At 47.9% G+C, this 24,395-nt stretch overlaps 1 protein-coding gene across 2 annotated transcripts in view; it reads right to left on the bottom strand.

Moving 5' to 3' along the window:
• INSC (INSC spindle orientation adaptor protein) overlaps positions 1–24,395 on the bottom strand; it is a 129,410-nt gene that overhangs the window by 7,303 nt on the left and 97,712 nt on the right. For both annotated transcript variants that reach the window (XM_065944546.1, XM_065944545.1), the window contains exons 8-11: positions 17,226–17,397; positions 11,721–11,899; positions 3,635–3,701; positions 819–974 (exon numbers count right to left, since the gene is read on the bottom strand). In XM_065944546.1, coding sequence (XP_065800618.1) covers positions 819–974; positions 3,635–3,701; positions 11,721–11,899; positions 17,226–17,397 — 574 coding nt within the window. The remainder of the gene's footprint in view (positions 1–818; positions 975–3,634; positions 3,702–11,720; positions 11,900–17,225; positions 17,398–24,395) is intronic.

Genomic DNA, 24,395 nt, shown 5'->3' with positions numbered 1-24,395 from the left:
TTGCTGTCCTCCAGTGCCTGGATGGTCAGCGATGCTGCCATCTCCTGCCTCTGGCTGGGGCACTCCTTAGCCTTCACACCAGAAAAATTCCTCAAACTACAGCTAAAGATTCATTTCCGTGTTAAAACATTATTTGTCCCTCCCAGGAAAATGTAGACTACTTCCTCTGTGTGCCAATCATGCCACTGACATCCTTTGAGCATTACTTGATGATATTCAAGTGCAAACTTTTCTTTCCATATGTTACCTGCATTAGACTGTAAGCCACTGTTATCAGGTTGCGGTTATCAGGTATATCGCCCAGCACTCAGAACAGAGCCTAGCATAGAGTGGGTGCTCTGGAAACATTTGTTGGGTAAATAAATGACAGACGGACTGAATGAAGGAATGAGTGAGGGATTTAATGAGCAGATTATGCATGAGTTAATGGTGGATATATGAAGTAATGAAAGAATGATCAAAAGGATGAATTCATGAGTGAATGAATGAGTGGCTAAATAAAAAAGAGTAGGTGAAAAACTGAATGGATGAATGAGGAAATGAATGAGAGGATGAAAGAATGAGGTCCTCATTAACAGGAAGCCCATAAGTCAGTCACTCTCTGGCCAACTTAAACCTCTCTAGACTCCTCCTCTCTCTAGCTTCAGCCCCAGGGGAAAGGAAGGTCACTTGGGGCACACCCTGGGGCCCCACACCAGCGTTTCCCAGCACAGCCAGCCCTGCCCTGAGTCATCCATCGCCACCACCACCGTGAAATCAGGACTGCTCCCAGCCGGGATCACCCCTCCACCACCCCTGCCCCGGCCAGCACCACTCACAGCTCAGCCGCACGGCCTCCCGTGCCACGTCCGGGTCTCGGCTGAGACGGGCCAGGGTCACTGCAGCCTTCTGCTGGACTCGCTCGCAGGCCGCCACCTCGGCGGGGGTCCCAGACCTTGGCTTCTCAGACAGCATGCCCATGATAAGTTGGACCCCTGAGTGGAAAGCAAGGAACAGTTGGTAGCTGCCTGAGCAGGGCCAGCTGGATGGAGTTGCAGGCTCAGGCCAAGGCCGTTGGGGTGACTCAGGGGACTCAGCCACAGGAGGAACCTGGACAAGGCCATTTCTTCTCCATCTGCCCTGGGGGTGTCTCTGCTTCCACATACCAAGACACTATCCCTGGGAGGGACCTTTGGAGGACATCCTTTAAAATTTTTTTTAATGCTATCACTGAGCTTTTACTACATCCCTGATGCTGTGCTAAATACACAGTAAATGCATGATCCCTAAAACCTCCTAACAGCCTCAAAGACTAAGTACTATTTATTATAATTCCCTTCGAGGCCCAAAGAGAAGTGAAGTATGTTGCCCAGGGTCACGCAGTAAGTAGCTAGGGATGAGAACGCAGATAACCGGTTACCCTCCATCACTGCTTCACCTCTGATGCTGGTTGCATCTGAGACAGGTCCAGGGGTAATGGGTCTCCCCTGGTGGGAGGTGACCTACCCCTAGGCTGGATAATCACTAGATCAGATGTCTTAGAGGGGTTTCATGACTAGAAGAGAGTGGAGTAATTGGACTGAGATGTTTAGGCTTCAGTTTGGTCAGCTGAGAGCCTCTCCACCTGCCCCTGAAACCAGAGCTGTGGTCTGATTGTCCTGGGTATATACTGTGATCTGTGGTGACATGAACAGGGGACACCAAGATGATAACTTCAGGAAGGGCCACACGATTAAGAAATTTTACAGACTCCTTATGGGCAGGGTTCCCATAAAGAAGCCATTTTCCAAACCCTAACCCTAACCCTAACCCCAGCTTTGTACCTGGAAGCTGACAAAAATAGAGTTTCTCTTATACCTAGCAGGTGAGCACTGTGAGGACAAGGATGTTTGTCCAAGAATACTGCTCAGCTCAAAGGTTTGTGAATGAATATCAAATGAATGAATGTGGATGTATTCATGTAAGAAGTCTTACAGTTGTACAAAACACAAAGTTTCCTTTAAATATATATAAATCTTATCTAGAGAAAGATAAGATGTAATGAAATCGGGGCTGTCAACAAAAATCAAGAATGTGTTTTCTAAGTTCTAGCCAGGCTCAGTGCCAGAGTTGCCCAAGAGTTGTGGGGAGTAACAGCTTAGAGAGCAGGTCCCAAAGCCATGTTCCCTCCCCAACATTCTCTCCAGTTCAGCCCCAGCCCCTGAGGGAGAAGCAAAATTACCTGGAAGGACACCACTGATACCACCGGACTGATAAAAATGAGCTTGGACTGCTCTGGCCCACCTCCCAGAGTAAGGGTGACCAGTGGTCAGTTTCTGACCTTCCAGCATGGCCCATTCATCCACCAACATTCACACACAATTCAGGGCAGGACAAAGACAAAATCACCGAGCTTCAGGGCAAGGCATGTCAGAGTCTCAAGTATCTTGAGTGGAGGATTGCCTTTCACAGCACAAAGCTTGCCCTATGCAGAACAAGGAGTTCTACAGTCTTCTAGTGGTCCCTGGCTGAATTACCACCATTGCTGACCCTCAAATTTTGCCCCACTTTTGTAAATAGTTCCTTCATCAAACTCTCTTCACTTAAACCCTATGAGACAACCACTGTTTCCTGAAAGAGCAGATAGACATAGCACAGAACTCATTCTTTGCCTGAAACTCTTCTAACAAGCTTTATATTAATCCTCACATCATCCCGGCAAGGTGGATATTACTATTGTTCCATTTGCAGATGGAAGAATAGAGGTCACAAAACTAGGAACAGAGCCATGCAATGTGGCCAAAAAAAAGTTTCTCATGATTAGCCCAGTCACACAAAATTAACACAAAAAGATATTTTTTCAATAGCATAAGGGGGATGGGGGAATGTATACATGTATTAAAACAGGAAGGCAACCTGGGAGAACGGGGCTTAATAGGAGCAGAGGCAGCTGCCCAGGTCCCCAGCTCACTCCTCATTAGCATCTCTTGGTTTCCAACCGGTTGCTAATTGCTCCCTTATTTCTCAGTCACAGGAAGCCCTCTCCACTCCTTTCCCAGCTGCAAGGCAGCCAGCTGACCTGCTTTCCAGTAGAGACCGATTAGATCAGCTCCTGGGCACCTCATCTGGACCCAGTGACACTCTCAGCGAGAGGTGGGAGCAAAGGAACAAGAGGAAACAGATGCTCTCAGGTGAGGCATCCAGGGATCCATCTGCCCTGACCCCACCCCCCACCTGTCAGCCTTCTCCTGTGGCCAAACCCAGTATCACGGGAATAATTTAAAGTTGGAATGCATCCTTTATGGGCATAGGTTTTTACTTTTGGATCCTAATGAAGTCTCTGTCTTCTCCTCACCACCCTAATTAAAATAGCAGCTGCCATGCTTCTACCTTGGATTTACCTTATCTTCTTCCCTGCTTTGCTTTCTGCACCTGACATTCCCTATCTTTTGTTCCGTGTCTGCCTCCCACTGGATCAAAGTGCTGTGGAAGCAAGTGAACATTTACCTATTGGCCTGTTGCCCACATAAGCACACATTCATGTGCCCTTGCAAACGTGGAGACCCACGTGTACAAATTTACATACCTACACAGAGGCCTTCACACAAACACAAAATCACAAGGTCCCGCAGAGCCACATAACCCATACAGCATGCACGCCGCTGAAAAGACATACCGTTCTCCTGAATAATGTCAGAGGCACACTGCTCTAGGACAGACATGTTTGCCAAGATGGTCACAATCTGGAAAAGAGAATTGAGAAAGCTAAGAAAATGGGAACACCTGAGCCAAAAGGTACTCTGTACAGGTGAGTCAGGGGCTACAAAGCTTTCCTTTAGCCCATGACTCTTTACAGTCCACTTGGCCCATCCTTCCATGGTATTTTCTTCCATCCTCACAGGCTTCTGGCACTCAGATGTATTTCCCTAGTGACTGATGCCCATTCATCAGCATGTGGCCCTGGGACAGCCCTCAGGGGCCCCAGGACACCGCTGGAGAGAACAGAATCCCTTGAGTGAAGATGGAGCCTCTATCACCTTTCAGCAGGTCCCTTTGAACCCAGGCCCTGGATGCAGACAGAATTGGTAGGTTCCTGGCTAGCCCGTCTTAGATTGGGTTCTCTCCACCCCAGCTTCTTGCCCTGATACTAAGCCCCACCTATTTTCAACCTGAAATGAAAGGAGACTAAGGTTAAGATAGAGATCATGACAAGGAAACTAAAGGCAGCGTTGCGCCATAATCTTCAGGTACTGTATGGAATCTGATGAGGATTCACGCTCTGCTACACTTTACAAGCCTGCGGACTGCAAAGCCTTGCTTGTCAGTCATGGCTGAAGGACTCTGCCTGTAGGAAAGGAATGCTGATGCCAGGTAAACACTGAACCTTGGTTACAACTTCTGGGCTGAGCAACCAACAGCCCACCCCAGCCCTACTCCCGGCACAGTCAAGGGTGCACGGAGAACTCAGGTACAAAACTGGATTAAAGGATGGGCCAGTAAGGGACTTCCTGCAGACCCCAAACTGTAGAGGGTGCCAAACACCACTGGGATATATTGGAAACGGGGCACCTGTTAACCCAGATGCCACTCATGACACTGAGCCTAACATTAAACTTAGCAAAATGAAAATCCACCCACTTCCATGGAAGTGGACAGCACTCTCAAGCAGTAACTAAAAGAAATCATAAAATAACACTTTTCCTTGGTGGAGACCTATCTCTCTGCAAAGCCTGTCACATGGTATAACTGGAGGCCATGCCCCACCTCTGAGGCAGCAGCTGACAGTCTCCTGACACAGTTCAGGCAGCTTAAGTTCTGAAATGGGATAATGCATAGTAACATGGTGTTGACCAACAAAGCATATTATCTAGATTTTAATTGGTTCAATATTGGCATGTTACTCTGGATAATAAATTCAGATAACAAATCTCTTAAACAGGAAGGGAAAAGTTTGCCACACTGATAGCGTATCTTTCTTCTCCATTCCGCACTAAACACATTTTAAAATATGACGCCTTCTCAGTCTGTTATATCAGCCATCCCAGCTTGGACCCGGCCCGGGGCCTGGGTGGGTAAGCGTGATGGGGAGGGTAGTCAGGGGAGGGACATAACCTTCATCCTGAAGGTCACTCTGCACCACAAGGTATTTTATGAGGGGAGTGACAAACTCCTATTTGCATTTTCGAAAGATAATAGGACTAAAGAAGTGTTTGTCTTTGGAAGCTCTTTTTCCCCACCCTTTCAGGATTATGAGTATCTGTGGGCTAAGTGAAAGAGGTAGAAGAAAAATATAGATAGAGGACGCAGCCAAAAGCAGAAGGCTCCCAAGAGGCCTAAAGCGAGCAGTCTTGTGAGGAAGGAGACACAAGGCCAAGCCTGTGCCAGACTGCAGTTCACCTGGCCTTCTCTGGGAGGTGAGGAGGGGCACGGTGCACGGCCTCAGTTCCTACCTCACGGGGACAGCTATCCTCCAACCATGACCAGCCTGGCCGCTGAATAAAGGTGGTTGCTTGACATACAGAACCAACAGAGAAGGGAGGAAGGAAGGGAGGGAGGGAGAGAGGAAGCCAGGAAGGAAGGGAAGAAGGGAAAGAAAGGCAAAATGAAAAAGGAAACCTTTGTCTGCAGCACCAGGTTCATTACACAGCAATTATTAGCTGTGTTACAGCACAGGTAGGTCTTTGTGTCAGACTAATTTAGAGAACGTTAATGAAAATTACTTCCTCTTTACAGAACCTGTACCCCATGTGGTTTTCTGAGGTGCAGATGAAGTATTCAATTAAGCACAATTTGAATAAATGCCAATTAGGCCCTGCCTTGAGCCCCCTCCTTTGAAACATTCTTGTCTGTAACATACTGTGATAGAGGGGAGAAGGCAGAATAACAATGTTCCTCCTTACAGTTAAGTCCAGAGTTGGGATTTCAGGGACAACTGGTTTACCTTGTTAGCTATACGGTAGCAATGCTGTCAGGGACAGAATACAAGAGCCAGATGACAGTTTTCCCCCTGGCCCAAGCCATTCATTCCCATCTGATGATTTTTTAATTAAGTCTTATTCCTCCTAAGTGAGAGGGTACAGATCCCTCAATAGTTATTTGTGAATATAGCAGGTATCACCCTCAAAGAGGCAGTATAGCATAGTGGCTAAATGCATGGATCAACCTATTCCAAATCTTGGCTCTATCATCATCTTCCATCTGATCTTGACCATGTTACTTAACCTTTCTCTGCCTTGGTGAGTAAGGTGTATTCGTTTTCTATTGCTGCTAAAACAAGTGACCACAGACTTAGTGACTTAACCCAACATAATTTTATCTTGCAATTCTGGGGGTCAGAAGCCTTTAGGAGGTCTGACGGAGCTAAAGTCAAGGTGTTGACAGAGCTTCATTCCTTCTGCATGGAGGCTCTCAGGGAGAATCCGTGTCCTGTTCTTTTCCAGTTTCTAAAAGCTGCTCAGACTCCTTGGAACCTGCTGGCCCATCACTCTGACCTCTGCTTCCACAGTCACATCTCATCCTCTGACTCTGACCCTTCTGCCTCCTTCTTACAAGAATCCCTATGGTGCATTGGGCCCACATAGAAAATCCAGGATATTATTCCTATACTGAGATCCTTAACTTATTCATATCTGAAAATATCCCTTTTACCATGTAAGGGAGCCTACCCAGGTTTTGGGGATTAGGATGTAGACATTCTTGGAGGGGGCATTTTTTGGCCTACTGCAGAAGAGAAAAATAAGAGAACTCATAAGCCTGTGGTGATGAGTATTAAGTGACTTAATGTTTTGTCAAGCGCTCAGAGCAGCTGTTAGGACCTCCCAATGGCTCAGCAGGGGAAGAATTCGCCTGCCAACATAGGAGATGTAGGTTTCATCCATTGGCAGGTGGTTCTTTACCACTAGTGCCACGTGGGAAGCCTGGGTCACTGTGATAACTCTCTAAAGCTTTGGCAACCATGTCAACTGCAGCCTTGAGACCAGCCAGCAGAAGCCCTTTACAGCCTCTAAGGAAGTCCCAGTGCTTCCCTGCCCTGCCCTCTTCCCTCCACACCACTTCCCTCCATCAAAGAACAGAAAGAATCAAGACAAGAACAGTGGCTTGAAGGATGAAGGGGTCTGACAGAGGGAGAGTGTGGGCTCTTGAAACTTTCTCCTTCAAGGCCAGAAAGGCAAGGGGTTCAGGAGAAGACCCAGCCCTTTTTCCCACTCCTTTCTCTCCCTCTGATAGGTGTGGAGACCAGCAGGGCACTTGCCTGATTCCCAAGACAGACACTGCTTCCACCCTCTGGTCCCTGGTCCTTTCACTACCAAAGAGGTGAGACTGGAGGGCTGAGTTCTGGGCTCAGCAGAGAGAGTCACAAAGGCCATAGAACTGCCTTAGATGTAGGTCCCAAGTTGATGGTGAACTGAACGAAAACACTCTGCCTAGGGATTGCATCAAGGCTGGGCTGTCAGCCTCACAGTATTAGAAGCATGCAAACACCAGACCATGTTCTCTGGGTATAGTTTTCCCTTGACTTTATAGGGAAGGGTTTCTGGAGCCGATCAGGCCTGGGTGTTGTGAACCGGGCTTCCTCTAAGTCTCTCCAGATAGTAGATAGGCACATATATTCAAGCAAACTGCTTTATAGTCCCCTACACCGCTCTCTCTCTTCTCTGTCTCTCATACACACACAGACACACACACACAGTACAATCTGCAGAAACCCACACACAGATTGAAACAATAACACACCATGCATTGACTCACACCATATTACACTGCCCACCACATTAACCACATTTCCTGACTCCACTTCCATGGACTCATCCCAATTGCTGGTTCTATCAGAGATCCCTGGCCCACTCACTACTGAGTATCACTTTGTTTCAAACTACTTTACAAGCATCATGCCACCTAATCATCACAATGACACAAGGAGGGAGGAAATACTAGTATCCCTGTTTCACAGAGGGAATTGTGGCTCAGAGAAGTTAAGCAATTTGTCTAAGGTCATACAGCTAGGAAATGGAATCAGGATTTGAATTTAGGTCTGCCTGAACCCAAATCCTGTTACTGTTTCTACCATGTCATATATGTATGTGATAGAGCTGTATAAACTACAGAGAGCTTCTGCAAAGCAAGTCAAAATTGTAATTCTCAGTAACTGGCATTTCTGACAAATGGACTCCTGATAATGATATTCCAAGAAGTGACAGCCCACTCCAGTATTCTTGCCTGGAAAAATCCCATGGAGAGAGAAGCCTGGTGGGCTACAGTCCACAGGGTCACAACACAGCTGAGAGAGTCAGATACGACTGAGCAACTGAGCATGCAGCATGATAATGATACTCACAGCAAGGGCTCAGAAATGTTACAAAATCCGGACACTCTAAAATGCCAAACAGATAGTGTATCTTCATGGAAAGTAAATATACCAGTACCCTTTACCTCTGTGAAAGCAATTCATCTCTAAAGGTTGCTGTGAGTTAGACAAGATAACCACATCCCTTTCACCCTAGATTGTCACAGCTTGACAGGCAGGCAGAGGTAAGCCAGCCCTGTACCCACCCTATCGTCATGCCTGTAGCTGGATGCCCTGGGGAGTGTGACCCCTAGAAAATACTTCCAGGGATGAAACACCGTCCACACAGATGGCTTGTTAGACACAGAGTGCTTCTGAATGTTAAGTGCATCCAGCCCGCCTTCATTAGCAGGGGTTGGTGGGGTGCAGATGGTGGGAGTGGAAGAGCCCGGGCCCCAGGCGGCCCTCAGTCCCATCCACACTCCAAGAGTGGGTAGAGGACCGGCAAACTCAGGCTATCGCGGCTTCTGTGGGACAAGTTAAGTAGACTCAGTTTGCTGGGATGATGGAGGGGTTCTTGCTGAGGTGTTCAGAGAGAGATGGACAAATACAGTTGCAAGATCCAGAGGCTCTGCGCGTCAGTGGCGTCACTGGCAGACACGTTACCGGAAGCCTCATGGGCATTTAATCTCCTAAGTGTTTCAGGAGGCGGTGAGCACTTCAGAGTCTAATTCGTCTTCTTTGTCTTCATTACTGGGAGCCCTCAGATCACCTTAATCCTCCCTCTGCCACAGGAAAGAGCCATTTGTTTCTTTAATGGTCCACTCTCACTAGCTAAGTGGTTGCTCTGAGTCAGGGCGGAAGGTGAGGCCGTCCCGAGGACAACAGAGAGGAGCCTGGCTCAGCTGTGGGGAGTTTAGAAGGGGGGGGGGGCGGGGGAGAGAGGGCGTGGGGGGAAAGGGGGATGGGAAAACACAGCTAGAAAATGTCAGAGATCAGATTCAGAAAGAAATGCCATCATCACAGAACCTGACCACATTCTCCATTCTCACCCCACTTGGAGCACCTCCTTCCTAGGAATCAGTGAGGTTCCAGGAGGGAGCCTATCACTTCTCATGATGAAAAAGGGTCTGTGCTCATAGAGCCACAGGGTGCCTATGCTAGAAGAGACCATCCCCCTTTACAGATAAGGATGTTCCCCTCTGAAGGTGCCCCATTCAGGGCTGAGTACCACACACTCAAAGGCCAGTCATAACAATCACATGGACAGAGGCTTTCACTTATTTAATACTTCCTATGTGCCAGGAAATGGTACTAAAAGCTTGTATTAGTTTATTCAATTCTTGTTTTATCTCTAGGAAACATGCAGTATTCAACCCCACTCACAGATGAGAAAAATGGGGCTCCGAGTGAATTGCCCAGTTACATGATTATACAGCAGAGAAGCTTTGAAGCCATGTCATCTGAACCCCTCACTCCTGTTATTTCTGCCTTACTATTGGATCTTGTACGAGATGGCCAGAGTTGGCTACAGAGGAGGCACTTGAAAGAAAAGGGAGCTAAGATCATGTCAGGTAGGTGAGAGACCCAGCAACTGGAGGCATCCAGCTGGAGAAGAGAAGAGGGCAAACAAGGCAGATGACGCAGAGTTAGCCCTCCAGTACCCACCCCACCCGAATAGCCGAGCACAGTGACTGCAAACGGCTGGCCCTGCCTCATCGGCCAAACAGCCAAAAGCCGGCCCAGTGGGTCACCACTCGACCTATTTGCACTGTCTTACCTGACCTCTGTGGGGCTTGTCCAACTAAGAAGTGAGAGATTAAACTGGAAAGGAAGTCTAGAACTACATCATGCAACGCCTGGAAGGACAAAGCGAGGATTTTGGATAATTCGCTGTCTATGCTCTTCCTTATAACATCAAGTTTGAAAAATAATGATACTCATCCCTTGTTGAGGACTCAGTAAGGACAAAGCATCGTATCAGGCCCTTTACATGTTTTCTCTCACTCATCCTCACAATGGCTGTGCAAAGTAGACCAACACCAAGAGGCTGTGACTTTCCCAAAGTCACCCACTTACAGTCCCAGACAAGATCGGCATTCAGTCTCTCTGACCCCATAGTTCCACTATTTCCTCTTCACTTTCAGAGATGGCAGCAGGTAAGAATCAAAGACCAAGGTCTATGTCAGGCCAGGATTTAGTGTTGGCTACTGTCAACGCTATGATATGGGGGATACTCTCTAAAGCCTCAATATTCTCATCTGTAAAATGGGGCAGATACTGCCAGCCTCACAGCATTAGTAGAACCCTCATATGCAAAGGCATATATACTAGAGTTCTCTCTGAATGGGAATTCCTGTGGCTGCCCTTCCACAGGTGATTCTCAAGACAAGGAAGAACTGACGAAGTACCATCCTGCTTCTTCCCTTTCATGTCCTAGGCAAGCATTTACAGAACGCATCAAGGGTGCCCACTCTGGGCTAGGGGCCTGAGAAATCCTGGGAAGTACAGAACATGGGACCATGCCCTCAGGGGCATAAACTGACACAAAATAACCGGAAAGGAATAAATATCACTGGAACAGTCAACACTGCATTGTGAGGTGTGGCCTTCAAAGAAAGGAGGGTCCCAGAGACCCAGGGCTGTCTGAGAAGGCTTTCCCAGAGTCACTGGGGTGGGAGCTGGCATGTGAAGTTATGGCAGCTTTGACCAGGCAGCAAGGCTGGAAGAAACAGGTAGGACCGGGGAGCTGGGACACAGACAAGGATGAGGTTAGAGGATCATTTGACATAGAGCTCGGGCACCTGGTGGGATTTACAGAGAACAAAAACACACCAGAACCGCCACCCCCACCTCTGGTAGGGAAATGGGAAGCTGAATACAGCAGAGGTGCGACAAGTGCTCTTGTCAGAGCACAAAGGCCCTTGAAAACCCCCTTCCTCAATATTTTCAAACATATATAGTTGCAACACCATTTTTCCCCAAACAAAACTTCTCATGGAACTCAAATATACAAAAAAAAAAAAAAAGAGAGAGAGAGAGAGAGAGAAAAAAAACTGATACAGGGTCTGAGGTCCAGAATCAAGGGTCTGCTCCAAGACCCTGTTTCATGGAGGCCAAGAAAGGAAGAAATTCACAGCAGGTATAAGATCAGATAGGCAGGCACCCACAAAGCTGGACCCAGACCTTTGGAGGAGGTCCAGGGACCTTCCCGTGGTGCCTCTCTGCTCCTAGGATGGACAGATGGAGACGGAGGAAGGCCCTCTAGAGGCTGGGATGGGAAAGAGGGTGAGCAGTGGGCTTGTGGAGATGCTCCAAGGGCACGAGGCACGTGGAGGACACATCCCCTCACCTTCCCCGAGAACACGACTAACAGCACTGACTGTGTGCTGCAGGCCACGCTGACTCCAGAACTTAAGCCCTGCCCTCCGCCTTCATGCGTACAGGTTCCAGGCGTGGTTCCCCCTGCGCGGCTCACCTGGTCCCGGGTATACGGCGTGTCTACTCTCTGCTTGTCGTTGCAGGCCTCCAGGAGGACGCGGATGGCATTCAGCTGCAGGAGCATCTCACAGGCCATCGTGTCAAAGAAGGTGATGTTGGCAAGGGCTGCCGAGGCCAGCAGGAAGACTTCCCCAGACGAGGCCTCTTGGCACAGTTCTAGATGGTAAAGAGGAAGAAAACAGCTTCACTGCCAAGCGCTTTCATATCAGTTACCTCATCTGGTTCCCACAATAGCTCTGGGAGAAATTTTGGAAAGCTGTTACAATTTCCATTTTATAGATGAAAAAAAAGTAGTTACTGGAGAGGGAAATGTATCTTTCTATATTAGTTGCAGTGCTGGCATTTGCAACCTGATGTGTGCATTCTAATTACTCCTTCACCCAACAAGTACCTACTGAGTGAACACTGTGTACTGGGCACTCTAGTGTCTTCAGATGGGCTGGTGAACACAGCAGATCAGATATTTGCCCCTGTTAAGCTTACATCCTAAAAGAATTGATACTTTCAAACTGTGGTGCTGGAGAAGACTTAAGAGTCCCTTGGACAGCAAGGAGATCAAACCAGTCAATCCTAAAGGAAATCAATCCTGAATATTCATTGGAAGGATTGATGCTAAAGCTGAAGTTCCAATACTTTGGCCACCTGATGCAAAAAGCTGACTCACTGGAAAAGACTCTGATACTGGAAAAGATTGAGGGCAAGAGGAGAAGTGGGTGACAAAGAGTAAGATGGTTGGATGGCATCACTGACTCAATGGACATGAGTTTGAGCAAACTCCAGGAGATAGTGAAGGACAGGGGAGCCTGGTGTGCTACAGTTCATGGGGTCGCAGAGTTGGATATGACTTAGTGACTAAACAACAAATGGACAAGAGAAAACAAACTTCTTAAAAGTTGATGTAAATAACTGCGAAGTCTAATAAATATGAGGGAGGAAATAAACAAGCACTAAGATGAGAATTAGCACTTGTCTTAGAGGCCCATTGGGTGAGTAAGAAAGGTCTCCCTGAGAAAGTGACTTTCCTGCTGAGACCTCGGGGAAAAATGAACAAGTCATGAGACTATGTGGGGGGAAAGAGCATGTTCCAAGCCAAAGGAACAGCATGTGCAAAGGCCCTGGGGCAGGAAAGAGCTCCTAGTCCATGTGTATTTCTAGTAACGTACACTAGATTGCTGCTAAATTAGCCTTGAGGGAGAAGCTGAAGTTAAAATATAAAGACACTGCTTTTCCAGCTATCATCAGCACAGTTTCAGGATTTCCTCTGGGTCCCAGCACAAGGATCACCTGGCTGCATAGAAGTCCTACACCATGTCCCTGAATGTCAGGCTCTTTCTCACTGATTCTCGGAGCCATAACCCAATCCTAATCATATTCCACCCCCTCCCCGACACCATCTGTAATTATAATAAAGGTTCTTTGGGGCTTCCCTGAGAGCTCAGCTGGTAAAGAATCCGCCTGCAATGTGGGAGACCCGGGTTCAATCCCTGGGTTGGGAAGATCCCCTGGAGAAGGGAAAATGCAATGCAGGAGACCCCAGTTTGATTCGTGTGTCGTGAGGATCCACTGGAGAAGGGATAGGCTACCACTCCAGTATTCTTGGGTTTCCCTTGTGGCTCAGCTGGTAAAGAATCCACCTGCACTGTGGGAGACCTGGGTTCAATCCTTAGGTTGAGAAGATCCCCTGGAGAAGGGAAAAGCTACCCACTCCAGTATTCTGGCAGGTTCTTTGAGGAAGAGAGGGCCACCCCAACCTGCACCCCTCCACCACCTAACACATTCCCCCATGGGCTCCTGCCTTGGAGAAGGCATAAAGGGGTCCATGGTGCTGCCCATTCATCCAAATGGACCCGACTTCTGACCCTCACTTACAATATGACCACTCATCAAGGGGCTTCCTGGGTCCACATCCCCTCCTACTGATAGTACCTCTATGAAAGTACGGGAAAAGAAGCCATACTGGGAAGAGTTGAGTGTGTTCTATCCTGCTCTCTAGTTCTTGCTTCCAAAAGAATCTACTTTTAGGTTCTGATATTAGAACTGGCACCTCTTGGCACCTTCTAGTGAAAGCAGTTTCTGGCCCCTGCCTATAAAGGGACAGAAAATAGCATTAGTTGAACCCCCTGCAGTGTGCTTTACACAATGCCATTAATTTCTGAGCAACTTTAGGGCAGAAAGTAGTTGCCTCCATTTACAATGTAGAAGCTGAGACTCAGAGAAGCTAGTAGCAGTAGCCACCTCTGACCAAGTGTTTATTCTGTGCCAGGCCCTGCTGTGCACTCTTTATCTCACTAATTCATTCCATCCTCACAACAACCCAACTTTTTATGACAATTTTATAGATGAAGGAACAGAGGACTCAAATGTTCAATGATTTTCCCAAAACTGTGGAATTGAGGGTTGATGGTAATCTGGGGGTTCTAGAATCAAATCCAAGTCTGCCTGACCCCAAACTCCCTACTCTTTCTATATTCTAGACTGCCTCTTGTCTCCAGGCTTCTTTGCTTCATTTCCAGTGATGCTCCTGCAGATTTTGTTTCATTTTTATCGAGAGGGCAATGCCTACCCTCTGAGCAGCACTGCTCCCCACAGCCCAGGTGTGACCACTACAAGACCTACATCTTGATCTAACCTCCCTGGGTTGCACATTAGCCAAGGAATTAAGAACTCTATCTTTGGAGGGACTGATGCTGAAAAGTATTGGCCAAAGTCCAATACTTTGGCCACCTGATGTGAGGAGCTAACTCATTGGAAAAGACTCTGATGCTAAGAAAGATTGAAGGCAGGAAGAGAAGGGGACGACAGAGGATGAGATGGTCCGATGGCATCACTGACTCAATGAACATGAGTTTCAGCAAACTCCAGGAGATGGTGAAGGACAGAAAAGCCTGGTGAACTGCAGTCCATGGAGTCACAAAGAGTCGGACATGACTGAGCGAGCGACTGAACAAGGGCAACAAATAAGAAGTCTATGACCACCCCTTTACAATGATGGCTTTATCTTCTGATTTGGGGGGAACCAGTAGGGTCAGCCCTTCCAGGCCCCCTGCTTGTGTCCTGGGTTTGGGGTGCAATCACACAACCCATAGCCCACTTTGCTACAATTTCTTCTATTCCAAATACCCACCCTCATTCTTACACCATCACCACTGCTGCAGACATAGCAATTATTAACACAACCATCTAAGTGCCTTTTAATTTTGATGCACATTTATTTGAGCTACAGGCTGAGTCACCTGGGATGTGTTAGAAAGATTAAATTGAGAATCCCAGTGACTCATTTATAAATGTTTCCAGGGAATGGCAAGAAATTGGAGGACTATTTCCCACCAAAGAACAGAGCCCTGGCTACCTGCCCAGAAGATACATCCCATCTGCTGACTCTCAGAGCCGACTCCACGATGTATCTTCATCAGGGCAAAATAAATAAGGAAACTCTTCTCTGGGGAGAAATCCAGACCAGGCAAAGAAGCTGGCATAGACATATGGCAAAAGTGAAAGGTCACTTAGAATATATATGTTTTGATTTATTATTTGCTATCATTTATAGACTGGGAGATTTTCTAGAAAACTTAGAATTTTTGTCTTTTTCTAAAATTGCTCTTTCCTATATGGCAACAATCAACCAGAGTTTATCAGTGATTGCCTCTCTTTATTCACTGCACATGCTTTTAAACTCAGTACAGGACTCACATCTCCTTATTTTCTTCTTCCATCTGGCCTCTTCACCTTATTTATGTTTTCTGCCAAGCTCTAGTGCACGATTGAGCATGACACCTCTTGCAGAGGTGAATCCGGAGATCACACCAGTCAATCCTAAAGGAAATCAACCCTGAATATTCATTGGAAGGAAGGACTGATGCTGAAGCTGAAGCTCTAATACTTTGACTACCTGATGCGAGCAGCCAGTTCATTGGAAAAGACCCTGATGCTGGGAAAGATTGAGGGCAGGAGGAGGAGGAGATGACAGAGGATAAGATGGTTGGATGATTCAGTGGACATGAATTTGAGCAAACTCCGGGAGATAGTGAAGGACAAGGAAGCCTGGTGTGCTGCAGTCCATGGGGTCAAAAAGAGTCGGACACAACTGAGCGAATGAACAACAACATCCACAGCACATGCTTTTAAATTCAATACAGGACTCAAAATCTCCTTATTTTCTTCTTCCGCCTGGCCTCTTCACCTCATTTATGTTTCCTGCCAGGCTCTGGTGCATGACTGAGTATCACACCCTTGGCAGAAGGGAATTCTAACACTGTTATGTGACCTTGGGAAAGTTTCTCACCTGCTTTTGGCCTAGGCTTCTTCTCTTTAGGGTGGGCATGATCTCTTGAATTCCCTCCAGCCAAGGCTTTTCAACAGTCGGCTCTGTATTTTCTAAACTTTGAATCAATGTGGATATTTAACAAGTTGATTTCTCCCACCCTGGCCTGGAGGTGTCATGACCAGAGAAACTAGAATCAGCCATTAAGTCAGCTCTACCTAAGACCTCCTGAGTGCAAAGTACTTACAGATCTGAAAATTCTAAAGCTAGGAGAACCCTTGGGAGAAATGGGTCCTTACCCCTTGTTTCCTACAGTAGGAACACCATAAAGGGAGCTTTGCAATGCAATATGGCAAGTGAGGGGCGGAATCCCAGACAGCCTGCCCAGGGCTACCGGTCAAGAGCTCTTTGTAAGGTGGATGAATCAAAGACAAAAATCCAAGCCCAAGTGCTGACACCAGCCCTACATTATCTGATGAAATCAGTTTTCATTGTTTCAGTAAGATACAGATATAGAGACAGTGACAGAGAGAGGGGTTGAAATAGAAATACAGAACGGCACCAGCACTTAAAGGGTGTGGTTTGCAAAGCAAATTTCCTGAGGACTGCTCTCCAGGTGAGTTCTTCTAATTCCTGCAGTTTTGCGGAAACAGTATAGTCTGGATATCAGGCTCTGATGCTCCTGCCAGGAGCACACACGTCTGAACAGGGGACCCTAGAAGAGTCAAAGCTCTCAGGGCCCCAGGGAGCAGGGCCAGGCTGGGGCTGCAGGCAGCAGGTGGGGAATGGCTGCTCTCTGAGAAGCCACTTGTCCCCAGGCATTGCTGCCACACTCCCCAGGTACCCCAGGTGGGAGATTTCGGGAATAAAGCCCATCAGAGTGTCTCTGGCCAAGGATCTGAACCTCAACATTGGAGTCCCCATGCCTCCCTGGGGCATGTCCTGGGCTCCACTCAGAAAGGCCAATTAATCATAGCCTGGGGAAAAAAAAAAATGCTAGCCTGAACTCAAGTCAGTGCTTGTAGCTTCTCAGAGGGCTGCAAGCATTGTAATAGAAGACTTGACAACAGAGCTCTTTCAAGTCTGACTCTGATCCTTAACTGCTGGGATTTGGGCACATGTGATCTCTGTGGAGGAGTTGTGTGGGGTGCGGTGAGGGGGCCCAGGGAGCCTTTTCTGAAGACAACCGTGACAAGGCCCCCCTCACCCCGGATGACTCACTAACAAGAGCTGTCACGATCTCCTCCATGCTCTCCAGGAAGCTGCTGAGGTGCTGGGTGAAGGGCAGGTGTGGGGAGGTGACCTGGGCCACCACGGCCGCAGCCTCGGCCCGCGTGGCTTCTGAGTGGCTGTCGTCGGTCAAAATGTCAGCCAAGCACAGCACGCCATCCACCTGCAAGCAGAGACAGCACATGCGCATGATAATAATGAAACAGGGGCTTGGGGGCTTATCCTTTGGCTCCAGAGATCAGTGGCTTCCCGTGGGCTTCTTAGATAGTGAGCATCAGCACGTGTCCAGGCGCTAGGCCAGGGTGTCCACCACAGCGAACTCCAGTGGAAAGAACAGTCCCTTAGGAATCTCACACCCTTAAGCGCCCCTCCCTGCTCCCTCCTGCTCAGTCACCCAGCTTCTCTGAGACTCTGTTTCCTCATCCACCAACACGGTGTGAGGAGTTAAAGAGATGAAGCAGGAGATGCTGGGTAGATGCTTGACAGATGTTGGCTCCCTCCTCCCCTCCTTGGGTCAGCAGCAGGCTGAGCTCAGCGTCCTTTTCCCCAATCTTGTCCTCCACCACCTTCCCCCACAGAGGCCTTGTTTCTCTGCCCCACCAGAGAAAAGCAAACCTGAGCACAGTGGACCTGAATGCCAGGGAAAGATGTCAACCCCCCAAGTTCTGCTCCAGTCGGACCTGCTCTTGGCACTGTAACTTCATGAGAGCTTAACATATGCCCGCTACCACTGAGCAAGTGTTATTACACCATTAATCCTCATAACCGCCTTCCGAGGTCAGTGCTATGATACACGGCGCATGTGTTATTATATCATCCATCCTTTTAATAACCTTCTGAGGTCAGCGTTATCATTATCTTCGATTTAAAGATGAAGAAACTGAGACACACAAAGGTTCATTGACTTACCCCCGATCACAGACTTTAAAACCAGTTGCTTTGGGATTTGAACCAAAACGGCTTAGCCTCAAAGCCCACGGTTTTGACGAGGCATCATGCTGCGCTGCCTTCTGAGAAGGGACACCTGAGCTCAGCCTCCAGCAAGGGCAAGTAGGTGAGACTTGTTCAGAGAAAAGGAGGCAGTAACTTGCCAAGGTCAGCTCAACAATACTCCTCAGATGACCCAGGACACCCGCCTGCCTGGGGGCCCTGCCATCAAGGGCCAGGGAGACCTTCCCTTGTTCAGGGTCAGGGCGGGGAGGGGCGAGGCAGGGACAGAGGCAGGGTGGGGTGGGGTGAGGAGAGGAGAAGCCTGTGCAGCTGCCTCGGGCCTGGGCTCCTGTCCCCACACCATTACTTCCTGCCACTCAGCTTCAGCCACTCTCCAGGGGCTGCATTTAGTCTGACTAATTACCCAGTCATGTTCTAGGCCTCCCTTAAATGCTCTTGGGAGCCCTAAGGGCCATTAGCAGTGAAAGCCTTTGGCAATCTCAGACTCAAAAGAGACAAATGTGGAAACAGGAGCCTGGGGAACAGTCCGCAATAAAACTCACCTGGATGTGCTCAATAAAAGAGAGCAAACAGCGGCCGGCAGCCCCCGCAGGACTGGGCTCCTGCCAGGTGTTTGACTAGCAGGCCCTCTGGGAGAGACCTCACCTGGGCCCAGGGAAGGAACGGGGGCTGCTCTGGGCCTAGAAACAGGAAGCCACCCTCTCACTGCAACCTAAGACACCTCTTAAGCTTATCTGGTTCGTCGCCTCCCCCCTCCCAGCACCATCCAAGGCTAGAGAGCAACAGGGTCTCTAGTGGGGGGCTCTCTCAGCCAGTCCAACCCCCTAATCTCATCTTGGATGCCCGGGGAGTTGCATCCCAGCCCCAGCTGGGAATGCTGGTCAGGCCCAAACTAGATCCAGACCTAATCCCCAGCACGTTGAGGGAGACGGGCCAATCTGAACAGACTACAGAGGTCAGGGAAGGGACCCACTCACCAGCCCGGACCCCCGCTTGGCAAACCCTCTGAGCACAGCCTCCCTGAGCGCATGCCAAGTGCCAGGCTGTGTACTCGAGCAGAGGGGCAGGGGCAAGTGACTCATCCACAAATGACCATTGTACAACCTGACTTCCAGGAAGACCTCCCGGAAGCCGCTCTGATTTAAGGCCCGCGCCCCAGATCGGGGAGGGAGACCCTCTTCAGAGCTCACATCTAGGCAGATCTACTGTCATGACAGCATGTATAACTGGATCCCACAGATTCCTGACCCCTGGAAAATGACCCTGAATTGTTGAGTGGGTCAATTTCCTAGGCTTCTGGCTCTGACTAGCCACGTGGCCTCCTGCTAGCAAGCGGCCACCAACCAAAATTGATCTCCATATCCATCACCATCTCAGCAACTACAGTCTAGCCCAGCTCATCATTAGGAGTCCCTGAAGGGCCCCCACCACTGGGCTGTGGGCTTCCCAGTGTCTGAACCAATTCCTATAGTCTCAGAAAATGCACGTCCTCTGGAGTCACACCTAGCTGTTCTGAACCCTGCCTCCATATTTACTAGCTGGACGATTTTGGTACCTACTTTGAGCCTTTAATTTGGGTGTATATATATGTATAGATATACATATACATATGAAAATGAAAGTCGCTCAGTCTTGTCCGACTCTTAGTGACTCCATGGACTGCACCCCACTAGGCTCCTCTGTCTCTGGAATTCTCCAGGTGAGAATACTGGAGTGGGTAGCCATTTCCTTCTCCAAGGGGATCGAACCCAGGCCTCCTGCATTGCAGGCAGATTCTTTACCATCTGAGCCAGCAGGGAAGTGCTATATATATAAATATAAATATATATATATATATATATATGATGGATAAACCCCAAAGGATACTGAAATCTGGGATTAACTAAGAGAATGCACACGCAGTGCCTGCCACATGGTGGCACCATCATCCCACCTTATCCCCATCTAGCAGGTACAGTCATCTCTCCTAGACTCGGGGCCCTGTGAGTCCTTTCACTTTCCCTACCCTGGCTTAGGCCTCCCACCTGGACTTCTCTCCAGGGCTCCTTTCTGCAGGCTCCTCTGAGCTTGTGACCCCATGGGCAACCTCAGCTCTGTGGACTGGGGCCTACAAGTTTTCTCATTTGCTTGACAACCTTGGATCATGCAGGCCAGAGCTAGAATTTTGCGAAGGTCAGTGACTCCCGCATTAATGCCTGACCAGGAACAATAAGATGAACAATTACATTCCTCAGAAGGGAACTGAGAGAAAAAGTACCATCCATGCATCTCTAAAGTTCAACAAACAGTGACTGAACATCTACATTGTGACCGATGCTGAACTAGGCAGACTGATACAGAGATGAATCGGAACAAATAAAAGATGAAGAAACAGAGAGATACAGAAATCAAAGAGGAACAGGTGTGGGAGAGAGAGAAGCAGAAAGAGAGAGGTCATACACTTAAAAGGACTTGGGGACTTGACTGGTGCAAAGCCCAGTCTCTCCATTCCTCTCTTCTTTGGCCTTTTTAATTACCTCCCCCTGCTGAGAACTCTCTCCATCTGGGCCTCTCCTCTTCCTGGGCCTCCACGATACCCACTTTGGGGCCCATCTCCTCCTAGCTAACTGCTTCTTAACCCCAGATTTTGCCATCAACCCACTCTGGACCACGTCAGCAACACCTCTCAAACTCAAGTGACCTTAATGACTCTCCATAGGCACTGTCAAACCTAGCCCTCCAGCTCTGACCTCCTTTCCCGAGATCCACAAACACATTTCCAACCTGCTACGGGGTCTCTTTATGTTCAATTCCAAAACTAATTTTCCCAGATATTTCACAGACAACTCAAACCCAGTTCACTTACAGCTGAAGTGTTCATCTTCCCTGCCTTCCCTGCTCACTCCCTCTCAGATCCAGGTGAGAAAACCCCTCCTCTGTGAACATGCACCTTCCTCCCCCCGTCAGAAGATCTCTGTCCTCCACACACTCTGGTCTGCCCACAACTAGAACACTTACTATGTTGGCTCGTGTGTGCTAAGTTGCTTCAGTTATGTCTAACTCTCTGTGACCCTATGGACTGTAGCCCGCCAAGCTCCTCTGTCCATGGGATGCTCTAGGCAAGAATACTGGAGAGGGTTGCCATTTCCTTCTCCAGGGGATCTTTCTGACCCAGAGATGGAACCTGAATCTCCTGTGCCTCCTGTACTGGCAGGCAGATTCTTTACCACTGAGCCACCTGGGAAGTCCCACCGTGTTGGTAAATGCCTAGTTTACATGCCCATCCCTGCACTAGATTTGAGCAGCTCGGAGCAGCTCCTGCACTGAATCTTCTCTGGTGTCTAGTAGGCAGCTGAGGCCTAACCAACAACCTCAGCTACGTGAAGTGTGGGCTGAATGATCAGGAAACAGAGGCCCAGGGAAGGGAGGAGACTGCTCAGACCACGAAGCAAGGTGATACCACGGCCGAGACTCCCATCCTGGTTCCCCCTCTCCTGGCCCTGTGGCCCATCTGTGGGGCCTTTGACACGGGCAGCAAAGGAAGAGGCTGGCGAGAGAGCCAGGTCAGCAGGGGCTGCTCAACTCAGCTCCTCTGATGGGCCCAGGAGTAGCCCAGCATGAGACCAGCTCCCTCCAACACCGGTTCCATTTCTGAAGAGCCTCCATCCCCAAACACCCACTTCCCACCCTCAGTCGTGAACTGAATGATGCCAAGAGAACAATCTAATCAAAGCACTTTCACATCCCTAAGGAGATTGCTGCTGGAAGCACTTAGAGGTAATTAGCTTTTACGTACAGTGGGATGGGCTGGGCCCGGTGACAAGCTTTCCTCATGGGAGGGCATTCAAGTGATGCTGAGGATGCTCTGGCCTGGCCACTACTTGGGTTGTAGGACTGATGCACCCTGAATCTGGATGAAGAGGGGACAGGCAGACTGTGAAAGTCTCCCTGGGAGGTGGGAGGAGGAGTGTGGAAACCATGCCCTTGAGGAATCCAAATGTACTGTAAACATCACATCTGACTTATGAACAATGTCCTCCTACTGACCTTCGGAAAAGTAGCAGCAGTGGGTTTCGGTGAATATATAAGGGATACAGGCTAGTATACAAAGGCCCATCATGTATCACTGGTGCCTGCCTACTACTTTCTAACTCCTTTTTGCATGTTTCATTTTTAGGGGAAGTCAGGTGTTGCTTGTTGATCAACAGAATCATGTGAAAGCAGCGATAACAGCTGTAGGGTGGAAGGGGAGCATGACCTAAAGACTGCCCCTAATTTCTTCCTTCACCTTTCTGTCCACTTGGACACAAGAAGCCTGCAGAAAAAAACAAAAGACAAATGGGAACCACAAAGAACTTGGAATCCTGCTCATCGATGGATCTGCATATCCAAGGTACAGCCAAAGGGAAAATCCAATCACAGTCAGAGAGGGAAGCAGGGTCACATCCAAGGAAGCAAGGTCAAGTGTAGGCCAAGGGATAGGGCAAACTATTTGGTGGAATAATTGAGCCCACGGGCCAGAAGCGGGATCTGAATGTGGGATATAAACCAGATGAGGGCAAAGTTCAGGACAAAGTCTATGAAAAAAGTAAGGGGTTAAAGGCTTACTTTATAAAATAACATGTTTGTTTTAAGTAGTGGTGGGAGGGGAGCCCAATACAAAGTTACAGAAAGTAAAACACACCTTCAGGAGGATAATATAATCTTCCTCCCAAATGAACATACCCAGACCTCACTCAACCTCTTTTACTCTTTCAAGCAAGAATCTTCGATTAAAAGTCAAGCATCAAATCAGACAAAAACAAATATGAGTATGAAATAGGGAATGGAACAGTGGATGAAAGGGATTATATAACCAGTTTGGCAGCCAAGTCAGTGATGAAGAAAGAGGTGAGTTATTGAGGTGGAAAGAAATCAAGAATTAAATCACTTAAGAATATAAATAAAAAATAATTTCCCCATCGAGCAAGCGATTTTCCTTAAAGCAGATTGTTGAAAAGATGCTCTGGAGGCATTTCATGGTGGAAGGAGTGGAGTTTGTGAGAAGGTTTCAAAGGTCACCAAGAAAAAGTTCATTTCCCTTTGGGTGAAGGTTGCTAGGCATGTGCTGATATGAAAACACCAAGTTTTCCATAAAGCACTCCTGGCACAGCGGGAATCTGAATTGTACCAAAGTACTTCTAGATTAATGGACATTTGCCTGGTTCTCAGATGATTAGAATCATACGTGCAATTGTTATAACACTAATGCCTGCACTTCACCACCAGAAATTCTGATTTAGCTGGTCTGGGATGGAGTCCTGTCATTAACCTTCTTGAGCTTCCTCAAGTGACTCTAGCAGAGATCCTGGGTTCAGCCCAGTCTTCTAGACGTAGCAATGGTACAGTGGGAGCTGCACAAACCTAGGAGTAAGAAAAGCCTGAGTTCACAACTCAACTGTGTTGACTGCTGACATGGTGAAATGAGCAAGTTATTCATCTTCTCTAAGCCTCAGTAATCTAGTCCTTAACATGATAATGCCACACTTAAGGAGAAAGTGAATGAATGTCAAAACTATTCCCCCTGAAATCTGTATCAAGACAGAGATAGCTATTATCACCATTGCTACTTAACACTTTACAGTAGCCCTAGTAATACAAGAGAAAGAAATAAAAAGGTATAATGATTCCAAAACAGGAAGTGAAACTGTCATAATTTACAGATGACATGATTGTACCCCTGTGGCGCAGTTGGTAAAGACTGCCTGCCAGTGCAAGAGACACAAGAGACGTGGGTTCAATCCCTGGATTGGGAAGACCCCCTGGAGAAGGGAATGGCAACCCACTCCAATATTCTTGCCAGGGAAATTCCATGGACAGAGGAGCCTGGTGGGCTACAGTCCATGGGGTCACAAAAGAGTCAGACATGACTGAGCACTCACTTCTTCTTCTATGTACATAATCCAAATCCATATAAAATCCCAAAGAATCTACACACCACTAAAATTAATAAGTGAATTCAGCAAGATCATTAGATATAATATTCAAAATTGTATTTTCTATATATTACCAATAATTAGAGAATAAAAATTCAAAGAACACACATTAGCATAAAAACATATCTAGAAATAAATCTTCAAAATGTGGAAGATATCAATACTAAAAACTCAAAACATTGCTGAGAGAGAGAGTAGCAAGGTACACTACATTTATTGACCAGAATAACCTATACTGTCTAAGATGTCAACTTTC

This window comes from Muntiacus reevesi, chromosome 9 (genome assembly GCF_963930625.1).
Source record: "Muntiacus reevesi chromosome 9, mMunRee1.1, whole genome shotgun sequence".
Classification (NCBI taxonomy): domain Eukaryota; kingdom Metazoa; phylum Chordata; class Mammalia; order Artiodactyla; family Cervidae; genus Muntiacus; species Muntiacus reevesi.
The sequence above is the reverse complement of the archived record's forward strand: the minus strand, read 5'-3'. Positions and strand labels throughout refer to the sequence as shown.